The 27,431-nt window shown below is 51.4% G+C and overlaps 2 protein-coding genes across 3 annotated transcripts in view; both read right to left on the reverse strand.

Annotated features, from left to right (window-relative positions):
• DGKZ (diacylglycerol kinase zeta) overlaps positions 1-2,622 on the reverse strand; it is a 46,353-nt gene extending 43,731 nt beyond the window's left edge. The window contains exon 1 of the mRNA XM_059474926.1: positions 2,432-2,622. Within this exon, the coding sequence (XP_059330909.1) occupies positions 2,432-2,622 (191 nt within the window). The remainder of the gene's footprint in view (positions 1-2,431) is intronic.
• Positions 2,623-15,478: 12,856 nt separating this feature from the next.
• The window catches only part of CREB3L1 (cAMP responsive element binding protein 3 like 1), a 45,067-nt gene continuing 33,114 nt past the window's right edge, over positions 15,479-27,431 (reverse strand). For both annotated transcript variants that reach the window (XM_059474297.1, XM_059474295.1), the window contains exons 7-12: positions 27,203-27,261; positions 25,336-25,404; positions 22,952-23,051; positions 18,846-18,966; positions 18,151-18,394; positions 15,479-17,743 (exon numbers count right to left, since the gene is read on the reverse strand). In XM_059474297.1, coding sequence (XP_059330280.1) covers positions 17,707-17,743; positions 18,151-18,394; positions 18,846-18,966; positions 22,952-23,051; positions 25,336-25,404; positions 27,203-27,261 — 630 coding nt within the window. In that variant the 3' untranslated portion in view covers positions 15,479-17,706. The remainder of the gene's footprint in view (positions 17,744-18,150; positions 18,395-18,845; positions 18,967-22,951; positions 23,052-25,335; positions 25,405-27,202; positions 27,262-27,431) is intronic.

Below are 27,431 nucleotides of genomic sequence, written 5' to 3' on the forward strand. Positions count from 1 at the left end.
GCAATTTAATCCTAACCACCTCTTATCTGATCAGCCCCAATCTCTTTATCAGCCCAATTAAAAGAATTACCCATCCACGGGCCGGATGCATGTATTGTGCACTTGTCTCTGTCAGCTCTAGAGCCAATTACTCCACCCTCCTGTAAGGCAATTACAAGGTACAGAAATAAGCCTGCTTGCAAAACACGGGACTAATGTACCATACCACCGGAGGCCAGAGCTTGGGGGCTCACCTTTCTGTTGCTTCAAACCCCCTGAGGGCTCACGTGCCCTGGAGACAGGACAGGCTCTCTTGCCATTTTGCAGATCCTTGCCTCCCTTGGCCATATCTCCCAGTGTTGCTACAGGCAGAGTCCAGCACAGGGTGTCCACCTCAGGAAAATTCTCTCCTTGAAGCCAGGCTCTCCACTTGTGCCAGTGAGCAAATTCCTCCCAATTACCTAAACTTCCTCTAGACCTGTTTCCCAGCCACATATGGCTCTGGGTAAAGCTCAGAATAGAAGGGGGTACAAATTTCCTCACTGTTGGAAAGCATTTGGTGGGTAGGGGCTGGCTGTACTTATTGACAAAAGGAAGCGTAGCACAACCTTCCCTCTTAATCCCCTCAGAGGAGGGGAAGAAACTTCATGCCATCCTCTGCTCCAACGCTCAGGTGGGCATGAATTCAGTGGCATGCAGCCAATTATCCTGCATGACTGCCCATCAAGTTTACCTCCCACTGGTGTGTGTGGGAGCCCCTTCAGTCTCAGAGGTCCATGGGAATCTCTCCTCACTACCCTGCAGCTCTGGGTGCTGCATTCATCACCCTGAGCCAGGGGGAACTGGGTCCCTCCATCAGCAGCAGAAGGGCAAGAATGCACTAAACAACCCCATGGCCATTTCCAGTCTCGGCAGGCCTACTGGCCTCCTTCAGCTCCTCCTGCCATTCCACTTTGCTTCTCCCCATGTGTCCACACTGCCAAAGGTTGTTCACATGTGGAGAACTTCCCCTTGGCTCTGATCTACATTGCAGTAACAGCAGCCTGAAGCCCTGGGACTCAGAGAGAGATGCGACACAGTATTTGGAACAGGCCAGAGACTGCCAGGAGCTCAAGGCAGCCACTGCTAACAGCTCTGAAACCAGAGCAGAGAACACCGCTCTGTGGTGGAGTGACCTTGCAAGCCATCCACTCCCAGGTCTGGCTTGGATGTGGAGGTTGTAATTGGAGCCTTTCCCCTCCATTCAGCACGTGTGATACCACTCTGGTGGCACTGCATCCTGCTTCAACTGCTCCCATATACCAAAAATACCTGTGAGACGTAGAAAGTTTGTCACAGGGCCACCAACACGGCTGGGGGTAAGAATTATCAAGTACAAGGAGAATATGAGATAAGGGGGGGGAGTTTGGCCTGCAGACCTGCAGACAGGTTTGAGGGGGAACATTATTACTATGTCCAGCAACCTGATGGGAAAGTACAGAGAAGATTGGGTCAGATGCACCCCACACGTGCACAGTGACAACTGAAAGAGACCAGGCACAGGCTGCAACAATGGAAACTTAATTGTTATTAGAGGAAAAAAATTCCTGAGTAGCTGAAGCACGGGAGTGGGTGTCCATGCAAGTTGTGTTCTCTACACCCTGGCAACACTCAAAACTCAACATCATCAATAGCTTGATCAAACTCGACCCTGCTTTAAGACAGCAGTGTGGACCAGGCAATCTCCAGTGGTTCCTTCAGACCTCAGTTATTCAGTGTTTTCAAAGACCTCCAGATAGCAGAGGTACCAGGCTTCGCTTCGAGATACTTTGCTTACACGGTCCAAATCCCCACGAGGCCAACAGAGAGGCTAAGGGAGGCACAAGGAGCCCAGCTGGCTCTGGGACAGACGCATGAGAAGACGGGATTCCAGCCGGCAGCACGGGACAAGCACAGCCAGCCGCCGGCGCGGCAGGACTGCCAGTGTCGCAGGCGAAGCACGGGACAGGCATGCGGGGATGGAGACAGGCAGTTCAGGGCGGGTGGAACCGAATGCCCAAGAGACGAGGCTCCGATTCCACGGGGACGACAGCGCACGCACTTGGGCAATGCTCCCCAACTTCCCATCACTCGTGCCAAGAGCTTGAAAGGAGGGAAAAGCAAACTCGCCCCGTTCTATCCTCACACCCTGTCTCGTATCCCCCTGCGGCTGCGCTCAGCCAGGGCGAACCCCCCGACCGGGCCTGGTGAGGCGGCTGCTGACGGCTCAGCGGGAGGAGGCTCTTTGGGAGCCGATGCTCCGCCGCCTCCGTTCCGGATGCTCCAGCCGCCTACAGCCAGCCCTTGCCCGGGAGCCTAGCTCCCTCCGGCCCCGCTCCGCCGCCAGGTGCTGGGGCGGCGGCGCAGACACCACCCCGAGCTCGCCCGCCCGGCGGGACCCGCCGTCCCGCTGCCCGCCCCGCCCGGTGCTCACCTGCGCCCGAAGAGCTTGAGGCCAGTGAAGCGCTTGTTGCTGTGGCGGCGGCCCAGCGGAGGCGGCGGCGGCGGCCCCCACTCGGGCTCGGCGCTGCCTGACGCCCCGGAGGAGTCGGCTGTGGCAGCGGCTGTGTCGGAGGAGGCGGCGGAGGGCGAACCGCCGGACGGCGGGGGCCGAGCCGCCTGCATGGCCGAGCTCAGGGCTCGGCGCCGCCGCCACCGTGGTTCCGAGCCAGAGGAGGGCACCGGGGGCGGGCGGTGGGGCGCGGCCGGCTCAGGCTCCCGCCCCACCGGGGCCACGGGCAGGCGGGCAGGAAGTGCGGCGCTCACCGGTGGCACCGGCGGCCGCACCGCCAGCGCCGCCTGCCGAGCGCGGGGATCGGGGGAGCCCGTCCCGTGGCCCCGCGCCCGGCGCCGCCGCCTCAGGAAGCCGCGTGTCAGCCCCGCCGCCGCCTCGCGCTCGGAAGAGGTTCGGCGGCAGAAGCAGAGCCTCCCCCTGCCTCCGCCTCCCATTGTTCACCGCCGGACGGAGGGGACGGAGCCAACAGTCCTGCCGCCGCCGCCACCGCCCTCTCCAGGGACCGGGAGCCACCGCCGGCCTTGTCGCCGAGGCCAGCACCGAGGCTCTTACCCAGCCCCGCGAGCGCCTGCCCCGCTTCTCCCTGAGGCCAGCAACGCCGCTGGCTCAGCGGGCAGCGACAGGGGCAGAGGCTGGCCTGCTGGCCATGGCTGCCAGTCCAGGCAAAGAGCAGCTCTTCCAGCCCTCCTTTGCATGGAAAATGTGCCGGCCGCAATGACAGCTTCCCCGCTTCCCAAGGGTGTGGAGCCAGGCTGAAAGCCGGGGCTGTGGGGGCCTGGCTGCTCACTGCCCGCTGCTCCTGCCGACCCTTAGCGCCCTGGGTGAGGTCCCACTGGTAGACTCAAACACCAGCTGTTTCCAGGAGGGCTGGTGGGAATGGGGACACACTTGCCAGTTTCCCTGAAACCGACAGCTCAGGCAAAGCCGGGCTGACCCGCTGTGCTCACGGGCTTGGCGTCAAAACCGCTCGCGCGGCCCTCTGACATCCTGGCTGGGAGGTTGTGTGCGCAAGCCCAGGCACTAAGAGAAGAGGAGGAGATTGCGGGCAAGGCGCTGGGCAAGCACAGGAAGCCTTTCCCCCAGCCCCCAAATCACGGGCTGTCAGCACTCGCCACAGCACCTTAACCCCCCCACAATAAGAGGAAGGGAGCAGAGCCCAGCTCGGTGGGTACCTTATGTCGACGTCCCCCGGAGGGCTCTGGGGAACGTCCCAGGAGCGATGCCGCCACATCTGCCGCAGCATGAGCTGATGTGCTTAGCCAGCCCGGGGTTCACTCTCGCTCTTCCTCCCCCAGCAGCCGCTTTCCGGAGTCATCCCGAGGGCAGGTCCCTGGCAGTGCTCCGCCGCCGGCCGGGGCCCGGCTTTGTTTGCAACCTCCACCTGGTTCCTCTCTGCACTTCCTGGAAGTGTGAGGGCGGCTGTCATTGCAGCCGGCTGCGCGGCCTTCTTCCCACGGCGCTGGCCACGTCCTCTGCTGGGTCGTCTCCAGGGAAGCCTCGTGCGCACCCTCAGCTAGCGGGAGCACGTCCTGGCACGCTGGGCTGCGCGCCGGGGAGCCGCGCCTCCCCTGCTGGGTGGTTCTTTGAATGCCCCCAGACCTGAGACAGCCCCCTCTCCAAAGCTGCCCCAGCACCGCCATGCACACCAAGGCCGTAGCAGTGGGGCTGTCTTCCTGCCACCCACCCTGGGCCATGCACGTCCTTACCCTGCAGGGTACCACAGCACTCACAGCTACTGGCTGTATATGTCCACCCTGTGTGGCAGGCCTGAAAACAACCTCCAGCATCTGCTCAATCTGCACTGGAGTTCATTGAAAAAATGCTTTGGTAAATCAGGAATGGGCAGTGTGAAAAGTAGAAGCATGTAGGAGGCTCCTGGCCAGCCTCCAAAAATGGAGAAACAGCCTGGCATTCATCGTCCATCCCCCAGTCTGGGGTGGCACAGCCTAAGCCTGCAGGCCTGGCCTGTCCCCACTTCCAAAAACCCCAACTCTTCACAACCAGATGCTGCTTGGTGTGCTCTGGCTCCAAGAAAGCTTCAGATCACCAAGATGATCTGTGGTCAGCTTCTATGGGCCAGAGAAAAGCAAGCAAGCAAAGCTGGTCCTGGCAGCCTGCACAGATGGCATTTCTAAAGGGGCACATGGTCTTGCTTTAAACTCCATCATCAAAAGGAAAAAAAAACCAAACATTGACAGACCTTGATCTCACCAGGCAAGCTCTGAAACTGAACACAACCCACTGCATTAATTACTGTGCAGAGAGAGGAAAAGGCAGGACGTGGATGCCTAACTCCAGCTCACAGATCAGGGAGGGGAGAGTTTTGTTGTTGTGGAAAGGTTTCATCATCCCTGCTGCTTTGCATGCCATGATGGGTTAGTTGCATTTTCCCCTTGCCTGCAGACATCTCCCTTTCATGTTTCATGCACTGTCTCGTGGTGTTGGTGTCTAGTCTTACCCAGGAGCATCAGGAGTATTGGGGCTTGGTGGGGCTGTTGGAGAAGAAACATACCCTGCCCTGAGTCCTTCACCATCTTCTGTGTGCTGTGTCCATGTGTCTTTTCACAGTTCTGTCCCTTGGGCTTGGTTCAAAACTGTGGAGGAGCCCCTAGAAATCCCATTCCTGGCTGTTCTTGGTCAGGAGACCAGAGGAGACAGACCCTGCTGCACATGCCTCTCTGTAGGCAGCACAGGAGAGGGATGGGGATCACTGTGCTGGGTGTTACTGTGAACTGGCACCCTTGTCTTCATGCTAGTTTGTGCAGCACCCTGGTACTGAAAGGATTAAGCTGGCTGCTTCAGCCAAACTCAGCAGGATACCTGCCTGTGGGATTCATTGTGAACAGGGATCAGATAAGGGAGGGAGTGGTCCAGGGGAAGAGATGGCTCTTGGTTCAGGGATCCCAGCTCTCCCCACACACCAGTGTTTGGATCAAGGTTGGAATTGCCCCTAATCCTGGTTAGTGCCCCTAAAAACCTCCCTGCTGGCCTAATCAGGGAGTCCCACCCCATGGTCCCCCAGTGCACCTACACCACATGCAAGGCTGAAACTGTGGTTGTGGGGACAAACAGGGGAGAGAAGCTGTGTCCTGCTGCCTCAGAGAGCTGACCAGGCTTGCCTGATGTGGAAAAACCACAGCAGGAGGAAGGGCAGGATCATCCCCTCTGGCAGCAGCAGGGTCTTGGGTCAGTTTAAAGCAGGGAGTATGCCTGGTTTAAGAAAGGGCTTGGAGCTGCATTATGCCACCCCTCTCTGTCATGCTACAGGTATGTCCCTCCACAGTCAGGCTGTACCCACAAACTCAATGTTTCTCCAAAATTGCTTCTTTGGATGTTTTTCTCTCTTGTTACACACAGTCCCATATCCAGTTCACCATTGCCTTGCACATAGGAACATCCAGAATGAGAGCCAGAATGAGAGTGAACACACACCAGCACTGTGCTCCAAGCACAGGGTGATGCCAGCTCCAACCCCATCCCACCCCTGCGCCATGCACTACAGCCTGTGTCTGACAGTGGGGCCCAGCAGAGCTTGTACCTGGTTCTGGAAAGAGTCAGGGCAGGGGAGAGTGAGACACATGTCACCCCTGACCAAAGTCTGTGAGGAGCCACCTGCTCATTTCTAGCTCTTCCCTCTGGCTCTGCCCCCCATCTCCTCTCTCCTGCTGCACAGAGGCATGTGGAGACAGATGCTTCTGTCAGAGTTGAGCAGGCTTGGCTTGCTGGAAACGAATGGGAATTTGATTATGCTGCTCTGCAGAGCAGGGCTAACACGATTAAAAGGCCAGCAGGCAGGACTTGGAGGAAGGAGATCGCCTCTCTGTCTCTCTCTCTGTGCTGACAGTGGAGGCTCTCCTTTCCTTCTTCCTCAGCCCCTGGACTGCCCAGGCTGTTCTGAGACTTCACAAACATCCAGAGTCCAGATCTGAAGACAAAAGGAAGGGAAGACAGTAGACAGTTCCAACCATCTTCCCCTGGGCTGCTCAGGGCTCCTACCTCCCTCTCCCCAGCAGCTCCTGCCAGCTCTCCCCTCTGGCCTGCGTGCTCTATGACCAAGCTCCCTTGCTATTTACATTACAAAGCAGCCCCCTCTGCTCCACTCTGCGGGTTATATTTAGCTCCCTGGCACAGAACAGCCTGTGAGTTGCATTAGCTGCGTCCTATCTGCCAGCCGGGGACCACACTGAACAACCGAGGTGTCTCACATCTCCCTAGCAGGGACGGGAGCTGGCTGGGGGGCACGGAGGGACACAGGACCCCGTCTTCCCGCTGCCAGAGATGACTGTGTGGAGCCCTCTGGTGCGTGGGCTGGTCTGGGCGCTACCTCTGAACGTGACTGAGAGCCGAAGAGCACGACCTGGCAGAGCCTGCAGAGAGCTCGTACAGGAGCTTTTGTGTGCTTGTGGTTTCCTTTCTGGGTAAACACCCCTCGGGGCTGGGTTGCTGGGTGCAGTGACAGTGACAAAGGCTACTGCTGCAAGCATTACCCTGAAAGCAATGATGAAATGGAGAGGGAGCCCACAAATGCTCAAGAGGGGTTGCAGGGTGCTGCTGTGACCTGCCACCACGTGTCCCAGGCCTCTCTGGCTCCAGGTCAGCTTTCCCTACAGCAAAGTTTGCCACTGGAGCTATCCCACTCTGGGAGCAAGAGATGATCCTGCCCCACCACAAAACCTTAGTGGAGACACTCAAGGCAAGCAGGAGCTGACTTTGGACTCCCTTTGGCCAAAGTGACTGGGGATTTAGACACACAACCCTTGTGTTTGCTCTGGGTTTGCTGTGGTGACAGAGGGCATTGGGTCCTTCTGGCATTGCAGAGGACCTCCCTGCTGGGCAAATTGTCCCAGAATGTGGAAATCTGGTACACAAGCCAGCATAATTAATAAGTTTGGCACGAAAATGTTACTCAAAGCCCTAAATATAACCTGAGTGCTGAGCTCTCTTCCACCCGCTCAAGGCGCCTCCATACACCGTGGCAGCTATTTATGGAAGAAACTTTATTTCCATGGGATTAATATCATTTCTGCTCATTTCAAAAGCTTTATATAGCAGCTTATGCCACCTGCCCCTCGTGATGACTAATGGTTCCCAGCAGGAGCAGGTAGGTTGGAAGCAAGGGGACTGGGACCTCCAACCTTCAGCTGACATTGAGGATAATTGTGATGCCCACAGCCTATGGAGAAGGTCCTCCAAACTCTGTAGCAGGGTTCAGTGTCTCCAGAGCTAGACAGCACAGCAAGGGGATTTCTGTCGGTCCCCTACGACTTTCCATGCTGCAGGAGGGGCACATGATGGAAGGTTAGCCCACCTCTGGGTAACAGTTCCATCACCACCTGACCTGCCTGAGGAAGCAGCCAGACCCAAAACTACATGGGTGTCACAGGAGAGAAGAAGCAGATGTCCACCCCCAGACACTTCCTCTCCCATTTCTCCCTCCCTTTGCTTGGCCATCAAAAACACAGGGTGGAGGAAGCAGCTCGTCCCAAGCACCATTTCTTCCTTTGCTCCTGGTGTGCAGGTTGCTGCAGCATTCCCTCCCACTTCTCAGAATCCTCCCTTCTGCAAAGCCTGCATTGGATAGGGCAAAGTCCCTTGCAAAGAGACCCCTTGTGAGGGTTGTGTAGAACAGAGGGGCTTTGTGTAAGGGCAGCACAGGCTGGAGCATGTCAACTGAGCCACTTGCTTGGGGTGGCTGGGGTGGGATGGGCAGGGTGTATAAAATTCCTAGCAACCTTGGATAACTCTAGAACAAATTCAGGCTGATAATTTAGGTTGCAATATGTCCCTTCCTGCCCTGGGGAGACTGGAAAATTGCAGCTGGCTAATCTGTTCACAAAATGCACTGTGCGCATCTGGAGAAGACAGCTAAGAGGAGAAAATCCTGCTCTGCTTGGCACAGTAATTCTTCATCCTCTGTGCCATCAGGGCAGAGACCCTCCCAGCTCTGTCTGGTGCCCCAGTGAGCAGCCCTGGGTACAGAATGAGAACCAGGAGGACTCGTGTTGTCCCAGCTCGTGTCAAGGCTTAGGGACACTGGGTACCTGGGGAGGTCTCTGCCACCCTGGCTTCTGCTTGCCACCCACCACACGAATAACAAGTGCTGGGAATGAGTCAGCTTCGAGGCCCCTCCTGCTCTGCAGGCACTAATAAGTTTTCCCATTAGTTCCCATTGCTGCAGTATTAGAGAGCAATTTGCTCACAGCTTGCACTGAAGCCCTTGCAAGGGGGAAAAAAAGGCTGCTGGATATGTGGGAGTGCAGGCAGGGGGGTGACCAACAGCTCCTACCCAAAATCTTCCCCCTGGCAGAGCTCTGCACCCCCAGGTCCCCAAGGCCCAGACCAGAGGCAGGACAGCTCATCCAGGCTCTGTCTGCCATGGCAGTGGACCTCCATGTCAGATTTCCACCTGCTTGTAAATTATGTGGCACTTGCTGAGCGTGGCATGAGATGGTAACATGGAGCTTAGAAGGACACAGACAACTCTGTGCCAAGCCAAATCTGGAGAGTGGTAAGAAGGCAGCTCCTCCTCTCAGTCCCAGACTCTCACAGCAGTCCAGGATCAGTCCTGCAATGCTCATGTCTAGTCTGGGCATGTGCAGGGTCAAAGGATTTCTCCTCACTTACACCTGAGAGCCATTCTGCAAAGATGGGGAGTAGTAAATCATAGAAGGTCTCAAACACCCTTCTAGCAAAAGAAAGGACGGGGTAGTACACCAGACCTTATTTGTTGTGACAGAAGAATGGAGCTGAAGTCCTGGAGATACTGACCCAAGCAGCATTTCAGGCACTATGGCTGGAGTTGGGAACAGGAGCTAACTTGGGTATCACCAGGCAGTGGCTCCCATAAGCCCCGTGAGAGCTATGAGAACCACTCTTTACCTCTGTCAGCTTTGCTTGGTGATAGCAGGGGTGGGAAAGCACAGGAGTTGCAACAGAAGAGTCACACCAAAAGCCAGGACAGATCTCCCCTTGCTGCAAGGTACTCTCAAAAAGCCCAGACCACTGCCTAGGAGGCATCACAGCCCCAGGATGGGACGGGGGAGTTGGATAGAAGGAAAATAAGAGGATCTGCAAAGGTGATAATGAGACTGCCACTGCAGAGGGAGCTGTTGCATGCAATGGGAGGGACTGGACTAACTGGTTGGCTTGTCTCTGTGCTGAGGCAATTTCTGGAATGTGCTGGTAGTTGGTGAAAAGAGCCAACTCTGACCCCATGGGAGGGAGATGCCTCAGTGACAGGCCACCCCAGTGCCCAAGTGCATCCCTGACTTGGAGACCCAGGCTTTTCCTACCTGTAGGAGACCTGCTTTCTGATGGCCAAGTGCAGGAACTGCTCCTCCACCTCTGCCATGGCCACTGCCCCTCTCATCTCCTCCCAAGCTGGATCCATGCTGCGGAGGCCCAAGTGTTGTTGTCGTCCAGTGCTCTCTGTATCTGCTGCTCCCTGGAAGTTTCCTGTGGCTCCCCTGGCCAGCTCAGCATCATTCCTGGCAGGGGAGAAGTCTCTCCAGCTCCTGGGACCTTCAGCCATGCTGGAGTGAGATGTCTCTCTAGGCAAGGAGTCCCAGTTTGCCCTCAGAACTTCTTGGGCAGACTGGTCTTGTCCCACGGGGTCCCACAATGCTGCTCTGCTTCGCCTCTCCAGAGCCGTGGGACAATCCCAGCAAGGCTTAGCTCCCTGAGGGAGCACAAGCACGAGAAAAAAGCAGTGTCCAGCTTTTTGCAGTGGTATTTACTGGCCTCTTGATAGCAGCTCGAATAGCTCAGACGCAGCAGCTCAGCCTCTTGCTGTCTCTACTGCCCTGCCACTCTGAAGCGGAGGAATATCTGACACACACCCGGAGATGTTGGTGCTGCTCCTCGGAGGTGCTGCCACTGTGAGAGCAGTGGGGAACACAGCGTTCACTGAAGAAGCACAGTCCAGGGATAGCAATGCTTGCAAATGAGTGAAAAAGAGCTTGGATTGCCTTCTGCAAGGTCCCTCTGGAGGGACACGCACATCCGTTGCTGTCCCCGGCGGCAGCAGCTGAGCGGGAGCAGCAGGGAAAGGTAGGCAGTGAGGAAAGTGCTGTGTACAAAGCCTGGAGCAGCTCTCAAAAGACAAAGCAGAAAGTGAGCATGAGTGTGTGCTGTGTGTGTGGGGAGGGGGCTGTGGGGAGCTGCATCCATCAGGCAGCCTGGTGTCACCTTAGAGACACTTGAAACTGGAATTTAACTCTTCAGAGTCTGGGAAGGCACAGGAGGGTGGCAACTCAGCTGCCCCTCTCTGCCCGCAGTCCACCTGGTACCTGCCTGCCTGCAAGGGCTGCTCAGGGAGCTGGGTCTCAGTCACTTGTCTTAACCAGACCTGATGTCAGGTGAAGTCAGGTAGCCTGGAAAACTACATGACAGCAGCACCCCCAGCAGAGCAAAGTACCTGCTGTTGTATCCAATCATCCACCATGGATGACATCTGTTCAGGGACAGGGTCCCCAGCTGTGGACAGTGGTACCCATCTGAGCAGAGGTAATGCTGTAGCATGGCCTCTGTCTTTCCAGTTGGCTCACTCAGGTCCTTGCCACTTAGAAGGCTACTTTATTCCTGGTTTTTCCTTATTCAAGTCAATTTTTCTCCAATCTTGGCATCCAGAGGTAGAAACGACCTTCTATTCTCTGCCCACATACATCAGAAAAGTTGCATCATTTATTTGTCCTGGGCTGTGGCTGGACTTTGTGCCCGAGTCCAAGCCCACCTGTCAGCTGGGATAAGAGATTCCTACAAAGCTCCCATATGTGCCTGGTTTGTTCTGTCCCAGATTCACATGCTGTGCCTTTACCTGCTAGGCCCTGCAAAATTCAAAGTTCCTGTCTATAAGAGCCATCCCCTGCCTCATGGCAAGGTCCTACAATCATGTATCACACAAAGAGCACATTGCAGTCACCTCTAATCCCAGTGTTTTCCCATGAAAGTCTGGCATGATGGGAGCAGGAACCTGTCCTCAACCTGCTCTGTTGTATCACCATGGAAGTCATCAGGAGCATCTCATCCCTCGTGCCAGCACTCTTCATTACCTCCATATGGCCTTGTGGCACCTCTGCTGCAGCGTACTGTGGAACAGCATGTTCCCACGCCACTTTTCACCCCAACCTGGGAAGCAGCAGGGGCTGAGGAAGAGCTGTGTCTTTTCCTGGTAACCACAGCCCACTGGCACCTCCAGTTCAAGTTACTGAACCTTTTTCTGGCCCTAAAAGTCACAATGACATCTCTCTCTGGCTGCACTCCTGGGGGATTTGTTTCTCTCAGGGGCACAACAGCCCCCAAACCCACTCCTCCACGGAATCGTGACTGGCAGGGAGCCCCCACCCTCCTCACTGTGTGACTCAGCCCCTCCAGCCCCCACAGGGGTTTTGTTCTCCTTGAAAGCTGAAGCGCTGCGGGGTGAGCCCTCCCCCAGCAGCACTGCACAAGCAGCACAGCTGGCCCTGGGGAAGCAGCTTCATCCTCCCTTGTGGGGACACAGACCTACTTGGGAGCTTGCCAGCACTCCCTGCATGGATGCATGGCCCTGCTCCATGTCCTCCTGTTGCCCACAGAGGCTGGGAGCAGGCTGTGGAAAGGGAGAAGCAGCAGGTGCCCAGTGACACCTGTTCTTCTCACCACCCACAGTGAGATGTTTCTCTTCTGCCCTGGGCTCTTCCTGGCCTAGGGAGCCTCTGTTGCCATGGACTATGGAAGCCACCTTCATCTGTGCCAGCTGAGCTGTCAGGCCAGGACAAAGATGGGCTACCCAGACGAGATACAGGGGATGCAAAATGCCGGTTCCCTCTTGCTCCCAGGGAATTTTGGGAAACATCTGTCTTGTCCTTTATGGTTAAAGAAGTTTGTGGCCACCAGGCTGAGGAAGTGGATGACCAGTCAGGGATGGAGACAAATAGGAAGTTGGGTGAGAGCAGGGTCGACACTTCCAGGTAGGAAGGAAGGCAGAGCATTTCTCACTGGTGTTTGTGTCAATGCCATAGGAAAGGAGCTTAGGGTGGGAAGCAGAGGCCCTTATTGCAGGAACAGGAGACCCCTGAGCCAGGCAGAGCAGAGCCCTGAACTAACAGCACCTTTGGTCAAGTCCGAGTAAAGGCCTGGACAGTAAGTGCTTCTTGCATTCCCAAGGGGCCTGATCTTGCTCCACAGAAACCCTCTCTGTGGGGAGAAGCTGCCAACAGGGGATTTCTAACTTTCTACCCACATGCCAGGTTATATAGCTGTCACACAGGCAGGGCAGGACAGATTGTGTTTGTCTGGAGGAGACATCCCAGGATATGCCTGCATGAGGTGACGTAATGGATTGCACAGGCATCTGCATCTCTCTCTGCCCACCTGACTCTGCTTCTCTCATGAATGGGGTCACCCTTCACTTGGAGCTCCCTGAAGACTTGGGAAGAGCAGGCAGATGCTGCCTGAGGACGATGGGACTGGACAGTAGGATTGGGTCAGTCCTGTCCTCCTGGCATCCTTCAGCTGAGCCAAGTCACCTGCTTACCTGGTGCTTACCCACATACCTGGGGGACACACAGGAGTGTGTCTCTTCTGCGTGGGCATGTGGGACAGTGCAAAGGCGTATTGGTATTTACCATACAGACCCCATCCTTGTTTTTGCAGGCATAGGCAGAACGTGAGCTTTCTAGGAAGCAGCATTTCTAGTGAGTAAAGCTCTGTGAAGGTACAGTCACCTTCCCTGGGCACAAGAAAAACCTCTACCCTGCTCACCTCTAAAGCCCCATTTCACCCACCAGATCAGAAAATCAACACAGATTTGTTGAGGCAGGCCAGGTCAGTGTCCATCCAAGTGCTATCACTGTTAACAAGCCCATAAGCACCTGGGGGATGTGAGGGGGTGCAACTGCCCCATTTTCCCCAGAAGGTGTCCAAAAGCCCGGGCTTCTTGCCTGGTAGCAGGACCAAAGCATGTTTATCCCTTGATGGATATATGAGAACTGCTAGCACAACTCCCAAGAGGGAACAGCAAGAGGGATCATGCCAGGCTTAGAGAGCATGGATACTCTCCTGAGAGCCCTAAATGCCCGTGTCTTCTGAAACAAACAAAATATACCACCAGGCTGCTGCCATGCACTGCCAGTAACCCTTTTGGCAGCAGCAAGCAAAAAAACCTTAGTATTTTATCTTTTTTTTGTTGTTTTTAATTGTCCTGGTAACAGAACAATTGGGAATAATTTGTCTCTGAAAAACAAAGTCCATGTTCTGTTAGCATTTTTTTGTTCAGGGCTTGTATGAATTGACAGTGCAGAGGCTTCTGAGAAATGTGACCCTGAGTGGGCAGAAGCCCAGCTTGCTGTGGCAGAGCTCAGCTGGGGCACTTGGAGCAGACCAAACACAACTGAGTGAGGCTGAAGGTGACTTGTAAAGAAGGTGACTCTTGCTCTGCTAATTCTCTCAATCTGCTCTAATTAGTTGCTGTAGTCAAATTGGTAGGTGTGATTGACTGGTGCATTTTGGGAGGCATAGCAGGGATCAAAAGATCCTAATGTGTCTGCTTTGAGCAGCTCAGAGATTTCTGGTAGACTGCAGAATTAGGAGGATTTGTCAAAATGAAGGGAAATTTTCTCCTGATGGAAGGGTTCTGATTGGTCTGGCTGTGTTAAAGGAGCCAAAGCCTGAGAACTCATCCTTTTAAGAGCTTCCCTCTTGCACCTGTTTTGGAGTGTCTATGAAGGGTGCTGGCCAAAATCTCCCTGGAAGGCAATTCCCAAAGAGCTGTGTGAAGTTTCACAGGGCTGAGCCCTTCCTCTGGATGAAATCTGATGAGTGCAGGGAGCAGCCCCACCCCATGGTGGGGGAAGGTGCATCATACTGACACAGGGTTAGGAGGCTGCTTTTGGATGAGGTGCTGCAGGGAAAACATCAGATTCTCAACTCACAACTAGTTCTGGCCCAGGAAGAAACTGCAGGGCAAGATCAGGCATTTCCCTGCATTGGTGGGTGGGCAGAGGGAAGGGAGCTCTGCATGGGTCTGCAAACCCATGTCAAACTAACTTGCCATGGATCACACATCAAACTCCCTCTTGGCAGTACAGACCTGGCTCAGAAAAGAGAGCTCCTATCTCTCCCAGACGCTGTTCAATGGCCAGCTTGGTCAAAACAGCAAGGCAATAGCTTTACTCCTCTCCACAAAGAAATTATAATCTGCAGAAAGAGACCTATGTAAGCCCCAAGCCCTACATTCTTCTGTGGCACAGTCCTGCTGTACCTGCCCAGCCAGAGGTGGGAGATAAAGACACCTTATAGCATCTTTCAAAGTCACTCCTGCTTAGGCTGCCTTCCAGACATGGAGGGCTGAATCCAAGGAGTTGCTTCAATGACCAAATTCTAATGAACCCACTTGAAGCTTGCTAGAAAATAAAAATTTGTTTTCTAGACCCTCAGTTACTTTGTGTTTCACACAAAATCAGGACAAAATCTATCAATTTTTGCAAGTATAAATGGACTGTCAGAGGTACAGGCTGACAGCCAGGACCCAGGTAATTTCCCATTTGAGTGCAGTTGCTCTGCTTTTACAGTTAATGAAAAGATTTAGGTATTTTTTCAGACAGGATAGGACATCATGCTATGAGCTATGTCTTTGTTGTACAGGCCCCTGCACAGCCTCTTCATTGAAGTAGCTCTTTGCTTCTCATGTACTTTCTTCCATGATCTTTCTCCTTCCAAGAAGATGATAGTGGTATTTCAAGGAGGGGAAAGAAACTGAGGCAGAAGAGTTCTGACTTGTTCAGAACTGCAGAAGAAATGACAATGACAGTGCTGCTGGAAATAAAACATGCAAGTTTGTTTCTAGCCCCTGACATGGAGCATGAAGTTCCAGTACTGAACCAATTTTGCACATGGCTAGGGAACAGGAGAGGGAGCAGGAGGTGAAGAGCTGTGATGTGGGCTGGTGTGACAACCATGCTTTAATGAAAGCACCTGTCAACCCAGGGCTGATGCTGCATCTTTTTATTTTATTTTTATTTTGCTTCATAAAGCAAATGCAGAGCAAGTGATAGAAGGAGGAAAAAGGGTGGCTTGAAAACAAAACAAAACAAAAACCACAAAAAAACTAAGAGGGAAGAAGCAGCTGCTGGAGTATAAGTGGAAAGTGAGCTGCTACAAGAAAGAAGTTCATAGATGCCAAGCCCGCACTAATTCTTAATAAAATACAATACTGAAAATAGGATCTCAGAGTCTCCAAAATACAATATCTTAAGGGATCGGCAATAATACAAAATAAGTTTCATTATGTACAAACGAGTTCTGCTCTTGATCTCTGTACAACAGTGGGAGTGGGAGGCATGGGGACATGCTCAGTGGAAGTGTTAGGGTGGGGAGGGTATGCTTGGACCCGGCAGTGGTTCTTTGTGCTGGGGTGGAGGTGCAGAATGGGGAATGCAGTGGTATCTGATGACCAGTGGGTCCTGTGGGGAGAGCAGAGCAATGCTGAAAGCCTTCCTCTTCCTCACCCCACTGGCCACGCATGCACAATTGCAGCCAGCTGTGTCCAAATTTTCCTAAATGACTTGGAGGGGCAAAACCAATTTTCAATAGGGAGAAAAGAAGGATGTGAGGGCTCTTCCCTCACCTCTAAGTCCTTGAACAAGAGCCATCCCATCCTTCCTCTAAAGGAAGCCTTCTCCACTCCCAGTCTGGGGGGAAGAGGAGAGGCTGGGGCAGTGCAGAGTGAGTGGAGGGTGCTTGATGAGAAACAAGCAGAAGAGGAGCCTGCTGTGAGACCTGGCAGAGTGCACATGGGGCAACCTGCCACATCCCAGATCTCCGACACTCATGTCCCACATTGTCCTTCCATCAAATGGCAGCTGAGGAAATGGAGCGAGGAGACACTTCTGCCTTTTTGCAGGACTTCTGCTGGAGAGGAAGAAGGGTCAGAAATGGGTGCCTGGGTGCTAAAGAGAATGGCATAGGCTTGAGATGATGTCACTTCAACACCAAACTTGGCAAGGCTGGCCTGAGAGGTGGTATGGCAAGAGTTTGCTATCTTTGCTGTCAGCATTTAAAAAGAAGAGGTCTAAAAATGTCTTTGGTGACCCTGGCCAATTCCAACATACCACCTCTTTCCTGACAGATGTACCTGTCTCCAGAAATGCCAGTATGTCCTCAGTGGCTTTCACAACACTATTGTGCACACAGAGGATGTGAGGGGAATGATGGCTAATCTGACAGCCCTCCAATGGGTTGTAGAGCTCTCCTTGGTGGTTCCTAAGAAGACCCCAATTAGGCATGAAGCAGATTCAGGGATGGAGAGCTGGGATAGGGATTGGGTTATGGGAATGTGTTTTTCTCACTCACTCTCAAAGGGGAAGGCTTGCAGAATGGAAAGTGAGAAGACCACTGACCTGGCTAGCACTGCACTGTGAGGCCCAAGCTGGGAACAGAAAGAAAAATACCACCCCTGCCAAAACAGGGGTGCTAAGGGTGGGGAGAAGTGGATTATGAGGGAAAATTGTTCTCTCTTTCAGAGCTCTGGTTACCCAGAAGCTGCTGGCTAATTTTTATGGCGATTTATCTGTCTGGGATCTCTCTCCCCTACTCCGTTTTTGTGCAGATCTTTGCAGATAGTTGGTGTTGAAGTTATGTAGGCATGTCCATCAAAAGAAAACTAGAGCAAGGAAGAACTAGGTTTTCTCTCAATGGAAGCAGAAATATACTAACATATGGAGGGCAAGGAATGAGCTCAAACTCTCCAGAGCCATCTCTCCAGCACCAGCATCACCCACTCCTAAAACCCTCGGGCAGAAGCACTTTCTCTCTCCTTCAGGTGCATCTGATGTAGCCAAGAGCCACACATGTGGGGACAGCCCCCTTGGTCTGGAGGCTTTGGGGAGCGAGCTGAATAGTTTATGGGCTTCCCCTGATCTCCCTCCTCTCCAAGGTGAGCCCACATCCATAGGGTAGTGCTCATTTAAGCAGGAGGTAAGGCCAGAGAAAAGGGAGTCTCAGGGCTTCTCCAGACAGTTATTGCTGGTTCTGGCAGTCCTGTGACTCCCCTCAGAGAGATCAGCACTAATGGAGATGATGGGGAAGGGGAGGAGCTGAACCCAAGGCCAGTTTAGGAGTGTCTAAATGCAGTGTCCTCTCCTGCCAAGTCCCCTCAGTTGCTTGGTGAGGAGGGAATCCTGCAATCAGACAGATGAGGCCTTGAGGTCCAGCAGCTGCTACAAGAATTCAGTTGTCTCACTGGAACTTGTCTCCCTGAGGAAAAGAAAAGACAAGACATCAGTCAAGGTTCATTGCAGCCTCCTATGCAAATCCACCTCTCTGTGTGCCCAGCTAGTTTGCTCTGACCAGGATGAACTCCTTCTCCAGGGCACTAAATGGAACACAAACCTGGGACCATATGAGTCATCCAGCCCTCCACATCTTTATGCAAGTGGGACACTGCTTAATGGACAAACTTTTGCTCTAGAAAATGAACTTGTTGAACTTGTTCTTATGCTCCCTGCCAGCACTGGCCTCCTCCAGCCATGGCTATTAGCTGACTGCCTGTCCTGGGTGGCTCAGCTGTCCTTGGCTTGCAGCAGAAGGGACAGACGTGCCTGCTGCTTCCCCCCAGACACTGTGCTGTGCTTTGGTCTCAGAAGGTGGCCCCACCAGCTTACCTCTCACGGAACTGCTCTTTGAGGTGGCTGAGAGTTGGGTCAGTTTGGTTCTGGTCAGGACCCCCCTGGGTTTTGCTCAGATATTTAGCTGTCTCATGTGTCCTGGCCAGATGAGGCCTTCCTTCTTCAGACTGACTTTTTTTGGCTTCCCACCCCTCAGGATGGTCCATGGTTAGGAAGGAGCTATAGCTCTCTTCTAAGGAGCCAGCACCCTCATCATAGAAAAGGAGGCTCCGTGACTGAACTGGAAAAAAATGAGAGCATTGGTTAACAATGAGGGCAAGATCTCTTGCAATGGGTGTGGGTCATGATGGTGGTTTCAGCACATGCTCACCCAGTCTTATCCATGTGGAGCTGTGCAAGATACCCTCCTCCCCCTGGCTTCATGAAGCAAATGCCCCCCTGGACACACAGCCTCTTCAGAAGACAACCAGTCTGCCCTGGGACTTTTGCCTCATGTTCCTTCCTTTGACACTTGCCATGTTTTGGGACAATGGTTAGCATAAAATGACAACAGGCCCCACAAGGAGCTGTTATGGAGTTTGTACCACAAACAGATTAGGAGAATTCCCTTGCCACAGTCCCAGCATATGGGGAAGGCACAGAGGTGTGGATGCTATACCTGATCAGGGAGTGTTGAGAGAAGACCTGGAAATGGTTTGACAAGTTGAAATGGAGGAACACATTAGACTCACTCTTACTAGTTGTGTAAATATCTGGTGCTGGTGTTGCTTTCACTGTCTGTGATGCTGAAGAGAATTCAGGGAGACAGGGCATCAGGGATCCCAGGATCAGAACGAAGCAGAGTGCCAGCACCTAGAAAGGAGATCAGCACAGAGTCAGTGCCACTAGCCATGAAGAAAACTCCCCCACAGCACAACCACATGAAGATCTGGTCAGACTGACAACTGGGTACCTGTGGTTCCCCAGACAGGGAAGGGGCTTGCTGTGCTAATCTCTGCTGCAAATTCAAGAAGGGAAGCCAGAAACTTCCTCTTGTTGCTTTATTTGGAGTATTTCTGGTTCAATTGTGAGAACGTGCATGTCCTATTGAGGAGAGATAGTGGAAGGCATAGCTGAGAAACAAGCTGAAAAAAGGGAGACTCAACAGAAGGGACAAACTCTGCCTGGACCAAATGGAACCTGACCATTGGCTTCGCAGGAGCTGTTGTGGGCTGTAAAGAAAACAAGTCCACTGGGAGAAATCTGTGAGGTACTACACACAGAGCAAAGTGAATCTACTATCCATGCAAGGACAGAAATGACAGGAAAACTGCTGTTGCCTAATACCTGATAGTAAAGATGCAGAATTTTAGGAAAGGTTAAATTTATGCTTGATGGGTAGGTATGCAGGACCATGTGTCAGTGCCTTCTGCTATCAAGCAGAGCAGTCAGAGCTACTAGGCAGTGACAACAGGAGAAAGGTACATGAAATCTCCCCTGAAATCCCTCAGGTAGGTTTGGAGCTATCTGGAAATTCTGCCATAACAGTAAAGCTTCAGAGTGAAATGCCAGTGCTGATCATAAGGGACTCTACAGAGCTTAGGGAACTGCCAGTACAGAGCAAGAAGGCACACATGGGAAATGGTACAAAGCCAAATTACTGAACACTCATGCACCATGCATGGTCTGTAACTACCTGCTGCCAGCTCAGTGCTCAAACTGAGCAGCCAAAGAGGCAATGCATCTGTTGGTGATTTCTACTACCTATGTATAAACTAGCAAATTTGATCTTGGTGGATGCCTGTGGGGACAGCCAGCAATTGCTTGACTGATTTTCAGAAGTCACCTATTTTAGAATACCTGTGCCTAAGTAATGCACAGAAGCTGGTACATCAAGTTAATTTTGACCACCAGTGGATTTCAGGAGATGTGGAAGATGAAATAGTAACATGGGGATACTGTGTTATATAAAGAAGAATTTTAATTATCCAGACTCTTCATGTCTGGTTTTAAAGTAAGGACGTTAAATGAAGGCAGCATAGATGCTGTGGAAATGTGTCATATCAGGCACATGAAGAATTTAGAATCCTTATTCAACAAAAACAGAGGAAAAAATAAATTCTAAATGGATGTTGCTTGGAATTATCACAGCCAAACACACAACTTGGAGAAAAGGGAGCCAGCCCTGTAAAGTCTGTTCTTTCCTTCTAAAGAAAACCAGGCTTTTTGGGCTGAGAAAGAGCAGTATACTTAACATCTTGCTTTAACATAGCTTTCAGCTGGGGTTTTGCAAAACAGCACTGTTTTTACTGTTTTGTTTCAGGTTAACTCTGATGCTTTGATTCAAACTCTAGTTCAAACTCTACAACACTTCATAACAGTAACTCTTGGATTGATTCGGAGTAACATTTATGTCACAGCTTTTGACCATCTTATTATTTGACCTCTTAAAATTGAGGAAAATTAACCTAGAGAAGACTACTGCAAAACCATTTGGAAAGGTGGAGGCAAAATTAATAATAAAATAAAAGACATACTGAGAGTGTATTTATCAAAGGTTCACTGTCAAACTGTGAGGAAGTAGCAGATGGAGTAGCAGAGAGATCTGTTACAGATCTGGCAAGATTCAGTGTTTTTAAGCTTGACTTAAATGATGGACTGTATCAAATCTGCAGATGGCAGAGACTACAAGCAGACTGGCTTTTGGTCAGTATTCAAATTTAGAATGATCTTGACCATGGGAAGAAATGGTCCAAGAGAACACTGGGAAGATATATACAGACAAATGTGGGGACCTGCTGAGAGCTCTGAGGTGGCAGGAGTGATTAACAGAGGAAATACATCAGTAGCCATGTGTTTCAGCTGTCCTACAGAAGACGCTCTGGGAGTTAAGGTCAGTGTTACTTTGCAAAGGGCAAATCTCAGCCCAAGCATTATGAACAGGCTTTCTGGCTGGATTTGTACTGGCCTTCAGGTGGAACACTATGCCCAGCTTTGGACCCTATACTTCCAAGAAGATGCAGGGCCATTGGAGAAAATCTGGAATGCAGCTCTGGGAACAATCAGTGATTCAGTAACTCAGCCTTTGAGGGAAAACTGAAGAAATCATGGTGATTTAACAGACCAGACTGTTAAAGGGAGTTGCTCAAAACCAAGAATTTTCAAATATGTAAAATGCAGCTGCCCAAAGGGAGGATAAACAGATCTTGCTTACAATGGGCAGAAGAAGTTCTAATAGGCTTAAGCTGCTGCAAGGGAGATTGAGATGGGATAGCAAGAAAGCTTTATCTGGGAAAGATAACATAGCACTGGAATGGTTTGCTTGAGGAGGCTGAGGACTGCTCACCACTGGAGCCTTCAAGAAGTGGCAGTACAAACATTCAGGAGCTAAAGAAGAAGGGTAGCCTGCTCCACACCCATGCTGCAAGACACAATGATTCTATATATCTGTCATGATAAGGAATGCTGTATTTGAAAATGGAAAATGAGAACTCAGAGGCTTATGAAAGGAACTAGTCAAAGATAGAAAAGCAAATTACAAATTCTTGGAATGCTTCAAAGCTAGGAAGTCAGAGAGTGGGTGTGTGGGCTGGGATGCCTGCAACAAAGGGAACAGCAAGGAGACATAGGACATTGTTGGGAAGCTAAATTAGATATTATATCAGCCTTTAGCACAGGGGTTGTCTGCAAGGTACCTCTTCTAAAATTGCTTATTCCAGGTTGTAGCATTGAAGAATTGTTGGAGCCAGGTGTGCTCTGATGAGCTGCTGCATTAAGGAGCAATGAGTCACTGGGCTCAGCTGGGTCACACCCAAAAATGTGAAAAGAACTTGGGAATGAAGACAGAGAGCAGGGACAAGAAAAGACAGTCATTAAAATCTGGTCTGACATGGGGGCAGCAAAGAGCAGCAAAAGGTTGAGCAGACTTTGAAAGGAGAAAGTGCTTGAAATTACAGAGCGGGGCTCTGGAACCAAGAAAACTCATTGAACCAGGACCAAAAAGCAATCCCTCAGGACACTGAGGGTGCTGAGAAAGTGGGGCAAGTACCTCACCATCTGTTTGCATTTTGTGACTGCTAACAGTACAGAAGTGATAACCAGATATAGATAACTAACTGACAAATTTGTCACGAGCAGCTACTATGACAATCCTGCAAAGACATCACAGGGGTGAAGATTATATTTTACTATGGATCATAAATTTCCCCCAGAAAAAAAAGAGAGATGAAGATTAAGCAATTTGTTCTATTTACGGCTACACGCTGGCCTGCTCTGAAACTCCTCAATGATGCCAATATTTATTAACCATGATCCTCCACTATGAGGCAAACAGGGATTACCAAAACAACAGACAACCCCGAATGATTATGGTTAGTCAAAAGGACAAAGAGAATTCCAGCTGGATTTAACAAAGCCTATGTGGAGGCATAGCAAGAACAGATGCCATTTCTTGCTGATAAACACAAGGTAATGCCCACTGGGATGAATACTTGGAGTGTTCATCTGCCCTGCTGAGTTGAACATTAAGCATTACCAGCTCAGCAAAAGAAAACTCTGCCCATTACAATGGAAACTCATTGAAGATTTTTGCTGAATGGCTAATAGCTAATGAAAAGCAAACAAAGTGCTTTTTTGCCCAAAGAAGAAGGCAGTGAAAATGCAGGAATTATTCTAATGTTGTTGCATAAACAACTGATGTATGTATGACACAGGGCCCAGCTCTGGTAAATATAACACAAAAGGAAAGAGCAGATGTAACTGACAACAGAGCTGGACAGGAAAGAGGGCAGAGACAGGCAATCAACAAAGCTGTCTGGAGAAGCATGGCCAATAAGGAAGATGGAAATGAAGCTTATACCATTAGACAGGTCCCAGTCTGCGTGGAAGCCATTTTATAAGGTCTGGAGACTTTCCCAGCTACCAGAGCCTGAAGCTTCTGTAACTGCTGGAGCAGAGTCCTGTGAGAGGAAACAATGCATATCAAAACTTAATAAGGAGGTAGAAGCCAGTAAGTGAGCCAAGAATACCACTACCTGCTTCACATTGTACCTTGATTTTCCCTTCTTGTGAAAACAAGTATCTCCCGTTTGCTGTATATTGCTTAAGTTCTCTGACAAACAGGCTTGGGAAACAAGAAACAAAAAAGGGTCTTATCAGTGGATCCACCACCACCTTCACTGCACCTACCCACTATTATGAATGACTATTATTTAGGGCTCCTGGGTGCCTGAAAGCCCAGCCAGTGAATTCCCAGAGCAGTGGAGAGCCAGCATACCATGAAAACCAAGCTCTGGCATGGAGGCTGAACTTTGTAGACAGGTCAGACCTTTAGCACAGGCTTGCCTGCTCCCACTTCATTCAGAGACACGTACTCTGAAGCTCGACTTGTGCCCCAAACTGTGGTGGAGAGAGAAGTAAGAAACAGTTGTGATCCCCTTGAGCTTCTTCAGTCTTGGCAAATTCTGCAGAGGAATGTAGGCAAAGCCAAATCTTGAGTTTAGCAATTAATTAATTCTCTGACTGCTCTGGCTGGAACACATGCTAAGGTCTCTCTGCCCCATTTAACTGTTCATGGGCATCTGCACACATAATACAAAACAGTGGTAGGTGTTACCAAGAGCCCTTCACTGAGCTGGTAAAGGAATCTGGGATGAGGGAGATTACAGAGTGCACAGTTCCCAAGAGTTGCATACTATTGAAATGGAGGCTATTGCTGACTTTCCCTCTGGGAGCACTGACTGTTTTACACAAATATGTTTGAGCTTTCATAAAATGCCAGGTCCTGGAACCAGGAGATTGCAGGAGATTCCCAGCTTTATCCCTTTCCAAATCCTGTTTTGCTCCCTGTACATGTGGAGGGAGAGAAGCACAGAGTGTCCCACTGGCAGTGCTCAAAAACCAAACCAAATTAGAAGGAACACAATGTGTATTTTAGGGGAAAAATTAAAATCTCTTGGCTTTTAGGACAGTTTCCTCATTTTTCAGGGTGGGGCTCACACTTTTTCAGCAGGAGAACTGCCCACACTCCCAGAGAGGCCAGGGGGTAAGATGTGCCCCATGCATGAGAGCAGCTAAGCAGCTGTATCTCTGGCAGACAGGAAACCTCTGGCTCTCACACACCTCAGCCAGACCATGCCTGGCAAGCCCCAGTCCCAGCTCCAGTGTCAGGCCTGGAAGCCAAGGCCACTGCACTCGTGTGGTGGATGGGAAAAAGGTGTGCAGTGAAGCCCCTAGGAGTCCTCCATGAGCTGACATGGCAGCTGAGGAGTGGGTGAGGAACTGGCTCTCTGGCTGTGGCTCTCCCCTGCAAACTGAGCTGATAAAAAATGGAGCTATAGAGACAAGCATCCTCTGCAGTTTACCCTGCCCTTGCTCACACCTGTTGTGCCCAGTAAGAGGGAGCAGAGCTGGGCTCTCCTCTAGCTCTGGCTGCCCTTCCCCACTGCAGGGTGGAAATCTTCATTATTTGCTTCTAAGGAAGCAAATTCCCCTGGTAATTGATGGGCCAGCTCTGCATATAAAAAGCACAAGTGCTCACCAGAGCTTTGAGTGAGGAAACCCAGAGCCTTGGGTGAGAGAACTTTGGGGCTGTGGGAGCCAGCTTGCTCCTTTCAGGTGAGCAGTAGCAGCAGACGAGACAGAGATTCTTTGGTCTTGCTTTGCCCAAAAGAGGCTGAGAAAGGGCTGGAATACCACATGCACAACAAATTGCCCTGAATTTGGTGGGAGTTGGGATCTCTGCTTTTATTAGAAGAATGGGCTTTCCCTGTATTCACCGAGCCTGTTCAGCTTTCTCAAGAGAAACCTGAAACAGCCACACTATGCCCAGGGCATTTTATTTCTCTGAAGGGCCCAAAAGCAGAAACAGTGGGTCTGAGAGGCTGCTGGGGCCTCCCTTAATGCATCTGCCCTGGACACAGACGGAGCCCTGGAGGGGAATAGAGAAGGCAGCATGAGCCCAAAGGATTGCAGGGAGAAGGACAAAGTGACATGGGAAACGCCTTCCCTCCCCCCCCTTGCTGTGGAGTGTCCTGGCATCCCAACACAAACATTCCAGCTCGCTAACCAAACCCAGCTGCCTCCTCGCCGTCCGGGGCTCAAAAGCAGCGCCTGGCCAAGCAGCACCGTGCAGGAGCTGGAGCAGCCTGCTTTTCTCTCCTTGTGCCCCCGCTCCAGCACTCCTGACTTCCATTCCTACCCACCCTGCCCTACCCACAGGGGGCCAAGTCTAGCTCCTCTTACCTGTTTGCATTTTCTAAGGTCTCCACTTTTTTCCAGAGTTCATTGTTTTCTGTTGTGTATGTCTCTACCCTATGGGAATAAAACCCACAGCCAGTTAGTCACAAAGGCCAGAGAGATTTAGACAATGCAGTCCTTGCTTTTCATGGGGTATGGAGGCTCAGTGGCTTAATCTGTCACCTGCAGATATGACCCTGAAATCAAATGTTACTTGGCCCACCTTGCTGCTGCCAGCCCCAATGGAGCAGGGATGAGACTGCAGGTTGACAGTTACATGTGACAGTTCCCAGTTCAGCATCTTCTGAGGGTTGGGAGAGACAGTAGCACCTGGTTACAGGCAGGTCAAGTCAGGACAGACTCAAAGTTATGCAGGCATTTCCATCACTTCCAAACCCCTCTAAGAAGCATGAAAAAGGAGGAGGGGAACAAAGTCAAACCCCTCCCTGAGAAACTGCCCTGGGCTCTGCGCCCTGGCTGTGAAATCCAGGCCGCTCTGTGCAAACGCTTGGCCAGCTCCGACTGCAGGCACTTGAGGGCAGCAGAGAACCTGCAGGCTCCTTCTCACGGCTTCCGACGGGAAAGTGGTTGGGCTGCAGCTGGGAAAAGGGAAGGGGAGTGCCTCCAGGTCGGGAGAAAAGCAAGCCAGATAGAGACGCAGCCTGATCCTGCTGGAGGTTTGCAGCACAGCCTTTGAACCAGGCGTTCCGTGCAAAAACTGGGCTTCCAGCAGAAGTGTCAAATTGAATGGGGAAGGGCCCAAGTACAGGCTTTGACAAACCACTTTTTAGTAAGCCAAGCTGACCAAAGACATGTTCTATTAAAAAAAAAAAAAAAATCACTGAATGCTGCTTTTGGTTCACATTTAAACCTGGCATTGTTTGAAAGCCATCTGTCATAGCAATGCTCTAGCGTAACAAACTGCTTAGTACATAGAGGCACCACAGCCACATCTGGGGAGGAGGCCCCAGCACCAAACGCCCTGGACCTGCCCTTTGAGCGAGGTCAGCCAGCTCCCCAGCCCTGACTTGAAGGGACATATGGGACACTAGCTGGAGGTGATGTGCTCTGGTGCCTGGACATACCCATGCACACTGAGGCCCCTTGAATCATCTGCTTTAATTGAGCATTTCTGTGCAACTAGAGAAGATAAATACATCCGGGAGAAGAGTTAATTGAAGTTGGGTTTGGGGGCTGTTTTTTTCCATTTGCTGATCTCAGATGGTGTTAGTAACTGGGAAGAAGATAGTAATTATACAGAAACATGAATTTGTGCCTGGATTGCAGCATTCTTCTTTGCCTGGGAATGTGCATTAGGGGTTGCTAGCATAGGAGTTTTCTACCCAGTCAGTGTCATGTGACTGGGTTAGGCCCGCCATACATAGGAGAAAAACAAGGTTGCAAGGAGAAAAACAAACCTAATGCAGAGAGTGGAAGTGGGGGAGAGTGGGGAACAACTGCAATGCAAGGTTTTTCTTGCTGTCAAGTGTTTATGTGTCTGACTTCATGGGAACAGAGGGGGAAAAAGCCATGATCAGTGCCCTCCAACAGCTTGCCACTTATGGGACAGACAAAATAGAGGCAACCTCTCATGGGGAAACCCAAAATCCCACCTTGTTGGCAGCCAAAACAGTCTGTCTTTTGCAGGGGACCAGCCAAATGGAAACACAAATTTTCTTGCCCAATCTTTATCCCGCAAGAGGATTTCTAGGAGGGAGGAGAGTAGGGGCAAGATCCCAAACCAAACTCCTGGGCAGCCAGCCTTGCAAGGAATTGTATTTTTTGAGCAATTCAGAGACAAAATACTAGAAAGGCGGTCTGTGCGTGGTCAGGATTCCTTTTTTCAAAGTAAGACTGAGAAGAAGAAACTTACTTTTTCTCTAGACATTCCACATACTCTTTCTTCTTTCTGCGGCTCTCCTGAGCAGAGATCTGTGAGGGGGGCAGAGGGGAGTCAGTATCATAAGTCTCTGGATGTTTTTTTGTGGCTCATGCATCTTGTCTGTCTCCTGCGCACACAGCATCCTAAAGGCAAATGGGGAGTTGCCTTCCTGCTGATCTCTAGGCCAAAACTGGGGGGGATTGATGCTGTAGGTATGCAG

This window comes from Ammospiza nelsoni, chromosome 6, assembly GCF_027579445.1.
Source record: "Ammospiza nelsoni isolate bAmmNel1 chromosome 6, bAmmNel1.pri, whole genome shotgun sequence".
In the NCBI taxonomy this organism is placed as follows: domain Eukaryota; kingdom Metazoa; phylum Chordata; class Aves; order Passeriformes; family Passerellidae; genus Ammospiza; species Ammospiza nelsoni.